At 39.7% G+C, this 7500-nt stretch overlaps 1 protein-coding gene across 2 annotated transcripts in view; it reads left to right on the forward strand.

Moving 5' to 3' along the window:
- Positions 1-3963: 3963 nt before the first annotated feature.
- Positions 3964-7500, forward strand: part of LOC135108564 (uncharacterized) — a 5387-nt gene continuing 1850 nt past the window's right edge. Inside the window, exons 1-2 of one of the 2 annotated variants that reach the window (XM_064019696.1) lie at positions 3964-4069; positions 7089-7313. In XM_064019696.1, coding sequence (XP_063875766.1) covers positions 7280-7313 — 34 coding nt within the window. In that variant the 5' untranslated portion in view covers positions 3964-4069; positions 7089-7279. Of the gene's footprint in view, positions 4070-7085; positions 7314-7500 lie in introns of both variants that reach the window. The other variant, XM_064019697.1, reaches the window with a different exon arrangement.

Here is a 7500-nt window from a genome sequence, read left to right on the forward strand (position 1 = left end):
AAAAAAAAAACGTAACACAACACCGTGAGTATTGCATTTCTAGCGATTCAGAGACGAAATACCTTAAGCTTGCGTCACTCGTACACTGCTGCGACTCACCGTGCACTAGTTGTACTCACAAAAGAAGAACATTCGCACCAGAAAGTAAGAGTAATACGCATTATGACAGGAAAATGTGGATAAGGCCAGCAAGATACAACGATCCCGTACATAAATAGATTTAAGCTGAAGACAAAGATGATATAATAATAAATTTTCAACAAGGTTTAACCTTCTATACTCCACCTTCTTTATTATTTCCATGGCTACTGTTCTTTTGAATCTGCTGATTACAAGCATCCCCCTCCCCCCAACCACGGTCTCGCTGCATAAACCATATATTTGTCTCACCCGGATGTTGCTCACTTCACTGATGCAAAAGTTGACCAGCTGCTTCATTCTTCCATCCGTTTTCACTAGTACACTCTGGAAATGCCATTTTTGTTTTCCATGCTTCCAGCGAACTGAATTGTTTCAAAGAAGGAGAGAGAGAGAGAGAGAGAGAGAGAGAGAGAGAGAGAGAGAGAGAGAGAGAGAGAGAGAGAGAGAGAGAGAGAGAGAGAGAGAGAGAGAGAGAGAGAGAGAGAGAGAGAGAGAGAGAGAGAGAGAGAGAGAGAGAGAGAGAGAGAGAGAGAGAGAGAGAGAGAGAGAGAGAGAGAGAGAGAGAGAGAGAGAGAGAGAGAGAGAGAGAGAGAGAGAGAGAGAGAGAGAGAGAGAGAGAGAGAGAGAGAGAGAGAGAGAGAGAGAGAGAGAGAGAGAGAGAGAGAGAAATAACTTTGAAACTAAATTGATAATGAAATTTTAATCTTTTCTTTAATTAATTATTTTTTTTTATATATTTGCAGAAGGGGTATCGATATTTGAGTTTTTCTTTTATTTTACAATTATTTTTTTTATTATTTGCGCTGTGTGTCCTTGGCCATATTCTTTCACATGTGCATGCGTGCGTGCGTGGGTGGGTGTGTGTGTGTTTGTGTACAGCAAAACAGTGTATATAGTCTACGTCTGGCCATCGTCTCTGTGGTTTCTCAGGATCACAACACAGCGAGACTCGATCGATTCATTTTTTTTCTTGCAGTCAATGTCAGACGATTTTTTTCCTTGTCTTTTTTTCTTTTCTTTTCTTTTCTTTTTTTTACGGACGTCCTTACAGCGATTATGTTGTCTTGTGATTCATCCCTCTGCAGCCTTGGAGAGAGAGAGAGAGAGAGAGAGAGAGAGAGAGAGAGAGAGAGAGAGAGAGAGAGAGAGAGAGAGAGAGAGAGAGAGAGAGAGAGAGAGAGAGAGAGTTATAGCAGACATACAATACAATCGATACAATACAAATAATACATCCCAAAACAGGCTAGACTGAGGTAGAAAAAAAAAAAAAACAGACAGACCGACAGAAACACAGACAAGGGAAGCGATAGACAGGTAGAGAGAGAGAGAGAGAGAGAGAGAGAGAGAGAGAGAGAGAGAGAGAGAGAGAGAGAGAGAGAGAGAGATACAGAAGCAGCCAGGGAGGAAGGGAAGCAGGAAGGCTGTTTATTACGATACATAGACAAATAAGCAGGCAGGTGTAGTTTTAAGAGAGGAAGTAGATAAGCAGTGAAGCAAGAACTGTTGACAAGTGATGGATGCAGAGGCAGACCAGAAAATAAGAAAGAAAATGACAGGAAGAAAGCAAAAAAAAAAAAAAAAAGAGAGAGAGAAAAAAAGTCGGAATGGTGGTCATATTTTTGGGCTGAATATTGCGAAAGGATACTTTAAAAATAGGAAAAAAGGGAGGAGATAGTGTTCCTGTATGTGTGTGTGTGTGTGTGTGTGTGTGTGTGTTCTACGTTCTGCATTCTCTTATATCTAACATTAGGTTATAACTTCACCTTTTCTCGTTAATATACTAGCTAGATAATTAACCAAGTCTATGTACTACCGATAAAAAAAGTATCGGCACCCCGGGGGTCGTATGATGTGTGAAATGTTTCGTCTCTGGTTCAGTCGGTAATGTTGGCAGGGCTGTTTGCTTCACATAAATGGTACGTAGAGTTGCCATGTATGTTGCTGTGGGGGTACGTAAAGCAAGAAGTATTTACACCTTCACAATGAGAACAGCAAGAAGCGAACATTACAATGGCCACGAGTATCATTTCAGAAGGGCTAAGTAAACGAGAGGGTAATGTCAGTAAGGTGTACCATGTCAGAATTACGGGAAAGAGTAGATATGAGTAGAGTAATGCTATGTAACGTGTCTGGACAGGTCACGAGTGGGCAAGCAAGTGAGTGAGAAACATTTTGAAACATTTGAAACATTTCCTTATCCCTTAAATTTACAACTACATACAAACCTTCACTTGATGCACTTTTATTTATTTTTTTCTATCTAGGCAAACACTTTTTTTTTTTTTTTTTAGCAAGTACTTTTTGGGCAATTGTTTATAATTAAAACCCGTTTACCATTCTGATGCAAAATGAGAGAGGTGTTTGGTGCATCTCTATTCTCATTATCAAGAAGAACATACATATATATATATATATATATATATATATATATATAGAGAGAGAGAGAGAGAGAGAGAGAGAGAGAGAGAGAGAGAGAGAGAGAGAGAGAGAGAGAGAGAGAGAGAGAGAGAGAGAGAGAGAGATGGAAGGCCTCAACTGGTTCCAAGAAAGTGCTCCCCTTGCGTCAGGTTGGACCATATTCTGAAATGCTTTGTTCTCTCACCACGACCATTTTCAGAGGCCACAGAGGTGATTAGTCGGGTTCTCAACAGTGTTTCTTATGTTAATTATGCAGAAATATTGTTAATCTGTCACTAGAACCTGAAAATAAACATCCTTAAAACTCTCGCAACTTCAGCATGAGCCTTTGGAATGTATATAGTGAAGGTGGGGCGCAGAAGTGTTTCAGTATATAGTCCAAAATGGAGGTGGTGAAGAGGTGATGGGTCACGCAGCTGTCATTTCAAGGACACCACCATCGCTCACTCTATTGTTCGTGTCAATGCGGGATTCACTTTCCTTCCCCGCCCATTTTACTATTATTTTTTTTTCCTTTCGGTGCAAAATAACAACTTCATGATGACACTTAGTTCAGCTTGCTGTGTGTGTCTGTGTGTGTGTGTGTGTGTGTGTGTGTGTGTGTGTGTGTGTGTGTGTGTGTGTTGTGTAACATATTGTTTTGGTCCATAAATTTAACTGATGGTAGGGCATCTAATCTAGTGAGGAATTGTTCGCACTCCTAATCTAACTTACAAATTTTTCGTTAATAAGGCATCTATCTATCTACCTATTTATCTATCTATATATCTCTTGTAGCTCTACCTATTTACCTCCATCTATCTATCTATCTATCTATCTATCTATCTATCTACTTATTGATCTCCATCTATCTATCTCCATCTATCTATCTATCTATCTATCTATCTCTTCTATCTCAATCTATTTATCTCTATCTGTCTATCTATCTATCTATCTATCAGTGATGAAAGGCGGCAGACGCAGGCTCTAACAAGCCCCTCTTGTCAGCTATTTTTGTCACGTGGTGTTTCACCGTGAAACAGATGCTTGTAAATAAGAACAGAATAACATCAGAAAACAAGGGGAGCTGCTGGAAGTAATCAAAGATACCTACACTTGACAGTCCCTCTATAAAACATACCGATCTATTTTCATCTATCATCCGCATCCAAAGATCCATATTACTACGATGAACAACTTTAGGGATTTGTTTCTAGAGGCATTTGTTTGTCCTGGCAGTGTGGTAGTGTGTTCCCACCGCTTCCCCCATGGTAGAGGTGTACCTGTGCATAACACACAGCAACAAACACGTCCCCTCGGCTCAACAGTAAGCTACGCCCTTTCACGCTCCGCAGGGAACCATTTCGTGTCACCATGACTGTCAACACCACCAGGGGATGCAGGGGCCGGGAGTGGGAGGCGCGGAAGAGGCGTGACGAGCTGGTATATATATTGCACTACAGACCGTCCGACAGCCACCACTCCACACCTAATCCTGGTGCTTGCTGCCTTTGCTGCTACTGTGTTTCAGGTGGGTGTCGCAGCTGTGTGTGTGTGTGTGTGTGTGTGTGTGTGTGTGTGTGTGTGTGTGTGTGTGTGTGTGTGTGTGTGTGCGTCTGAGTGTGTGTGTGTGTGTGTGTGTGTGTGTCTGTGTGTGTGTGCGTCTGAGTGTGTGTGTGTATGTGTGTGTGTGAGTGTGTGTGTGTGTGTATGTGTGTGTGTGTGTGTGTGTGTGTGTGTGTGTGTGTGTGTGTGTGTGTGTGTGTGTGTGTGTATGTGTGTGTGTGTGTGTGTGTGTGTTGGGAAGGGGATTAACGCTTGGGGACATTGCCACTATATTTAAAACTATTATATTTTAGATATATGGAAGACTTACATTATGTTCTCATATTTCTTTTTTTTTTTTTATGCCAAGGGTAACAAAACTCCAATAAGAAAAAAAAAGCCCCACTGAAATACCGGTCCCTGAATAGGGTCCAAAGCAGTAATAACAAATTATTACTCTCTCTTGAAGGAATCTATGTCATAGGAAGGTGGAAATACAGAAGCAGGCAGGGAGTTCCAGAGTTTACCAGAGAAAGGGATGAATGATTGAGAATACTGGTTAACTCTTGCATTTGAGAGGTGGACAGAATAGGGGTGAGAGAAAAAAAAGAAAGTCTTGTGCAGTGAGGCCGCGGGAGGAAGGGAAGCACGCAGTTAGCAAGATCAGAGGAGCAGTTAGCATGAGAATAGCGGTAGAAGATAACAAAATCTTTCAAGATCTAACTCCCCTCGTGACTTCTGGCATCTACCCAAAAATATCTCCAATAAATTTGTTTCTTCTTCTTTCCCTCCTTTATTTCAACCAGATGGCACCACTGCTATCACATCTATTTCTAAAGCTGAACTCTTCGCTCAGATCTTTGCTAAAAACTCTACTTTGGACGATTCAGGGCTTGTTCTTCCCTCTCCTCCACCCTCTGACTACTTCATGCTACCTATTAAAATTCTTCACAATGATGTTTTCCATGCTCTCGCTGGCCTAAACCCTCGGAAGGCTTATGGACCTGATGGGGTCCCTCCTATTGTTCTTCGAAACTGTGCCTCCGTGCTTGCACCTTGCCTAGTCAAACTCTTTCAAATCTGTCTGTCAACATCTACCTTTCCTTCTTGCTGGAAGTTTGCCTACGTTCACCCTGTTTCTAAAAAGGGTGATAGTTGTCTGGAAGGTTGTGCCGATTTGATAGATGGAGGAATTGAGTTTTTGAGGCATTGAGCAATAATAAGTTTGCTCTGCCCCAATCAGAAATGTTAGAGGTCAGGCGTTCTGTGGCTTCCCTGCGTGAAATGTTTACTTCCTATTGTATGTTGCTTTCCTTTCTTGGTTCTCTGCTTTTTCCTCTCTCTCTCTCTCTCTCTCTCTCTCTCTCTCTCTCTCTCTCTCTCTCTCTCTCTCTCTCTCTCTCTCTCTCTCTCTGGATCTATCTGTATTATCACGTTAAAAGTGCCATTTATGTAAAACAAGAAAACACAAATACCTTTTGCAATCAAACACAAAAAAATAGGAACGTAAGACCATAACGGAAGTTGCAAGAAGACAGTACTCGTCCACGTGGCATTCCCTGCATATAACAAATCCACTTACTCATATTCACAAACTGATCTAATCCTTTAAGGCATCCTATTGATGACACACTGTTTCAGATTCCGTATTCTTGAACGCTCTGTACTCTTATCAGGACTATTTTCAGAGGCCAAAGAGATGATAAGTCAGGTTTTCATTGGTGTTCTTCCTCACTGATGGTGAAGAATGATCGTTCATCTATCACTACAATCATGAAACCATTCTTGAAAAATCTAAATAATTTCCACTAATGCTTGTTAAACGTAAAATAAATAACACGAACAAAATATGTAGTAATTCTGGCTCTATTATTATTATTATTATTATTATTATTATTATTATTATTATTATTATTATTATTATTATTATTATCATTATTATTATTATAGCTTTATAGCTTCCTCTAGTGTAAAGTAGTTGATATGAGACATCGAAACGTTTGAGAATACTGTCTCATTAATAAAGGGAGAAACAGGAGCTTCGTCAAGCATCGCACAAGGACAAAGAGAACTTTAAGGGAAGAAACAGAAGCCTAATAAAGCTAGGCAGAGAATAAAAGAACCTTGATAGAAGAAACAGGAACCTCGTGGAAGATGGCACGAAAGAAAAACAACTATGAAGGGAGAGATAGAAGTCTTACCAAGCATGAGAGACGATAAAATAGACTTGAGTGAAAGGAGAGTAGGAAGCTCATCAAGCATGGCAGGGGATAAAACAGCTTAAAAGAGGAAGAGGAGTCTCGTTAGGCATGGCAGAAGATAAGATAGAAAAGCGTTGAGGTGAGAAACAGAAAAATCTCATCAACCATAGTAAAGGATAAAAAGAGCCTTAAGGGAGGACTTATGTTGAAACGATGTCAAGTATATGGTAGAAGATAAAACAGGTTTGACGGGAAGAAAGAGGAGGACTAGTCAAACACAAAACGAAAAAAAAAAAAAAAATCTAATCCACTTTACCAAATATACACAAGGAGGCAGAAATGAGTTCATGAATTAATTAATCTTAAGAGGACTTTCAAGACAGCTTAGGTAAAAGATAGTATGAACTTAACTGGCAGCAATTTCAACCAAACTGAAAAAAACAAAAAGAAAACTAAAATCTTGAGGAACTAAATGATAACAATAATGATAACAGAGATAATGATGATGATGATATGATGATGATGATAATAATAATAATAATAATAATAATAATAATAATAATAATAATAATAATAATAATAATGATAATAATAATAATAATAATAATAATAATAATAATAATAATAATAATAATAATAATAATAATGATAATAATAATAATAATAATAATAATGATAATAATAATAATAACAATAATAATAATAATAATAACAACATCAACAACAACAACAATAACACGAAAGGAGAACAACAACAACAACAACAACAACAACAACAACAATTTACCTGTCCCTTGTCAGCAGAGCGAATCCCTAAGTCATGATGAAGGGAACACTGCTGACGGCGGTGGTGGTGGTGGTGCTGCTGGCGGGCGGCGCTCAGGGACAGTCCCAGGACAAGTGCATGAGCAACGTGATGTCCAGCTTGAAGATGCTGGAGCCTATATTGCCCATCTCGAAGATGATCCAGCGCTTCAAGACCATGGGAGGACTGGATGGCGCATTGGAGGAACCTTAAGAATTCCATGAGTGAGTATTAATGACACGTACACACACACACACACACACAAGCAAGACGGTTTGCCCGTCAACTTGATGTCTCCTACCACATTTCCTTTCTCACTATAAACCTCCAATCTTCCTTTCCCACCCACTCTACCTCTTCATTTTCACCCAGCTTTTCTATCCCCACCAAATCGCAATCGCACACACACAC

Source organism: Scylla paramamosain, chromosome 17, assembly GCF_035594125.1.
Source record: "Scylla paramamosain isolate STU-SP2022 chromosome 17, ASM3559412v1, whole genome shotgun sequence".
In the NCBI taxonomy this organism is placed as follows: domain Eukaryota; kingdom Metazoa; phylum Arthropoda; class Malacostraca; order Decapoda; family Portunidae; genus Scylla; species Scylla paramamosain.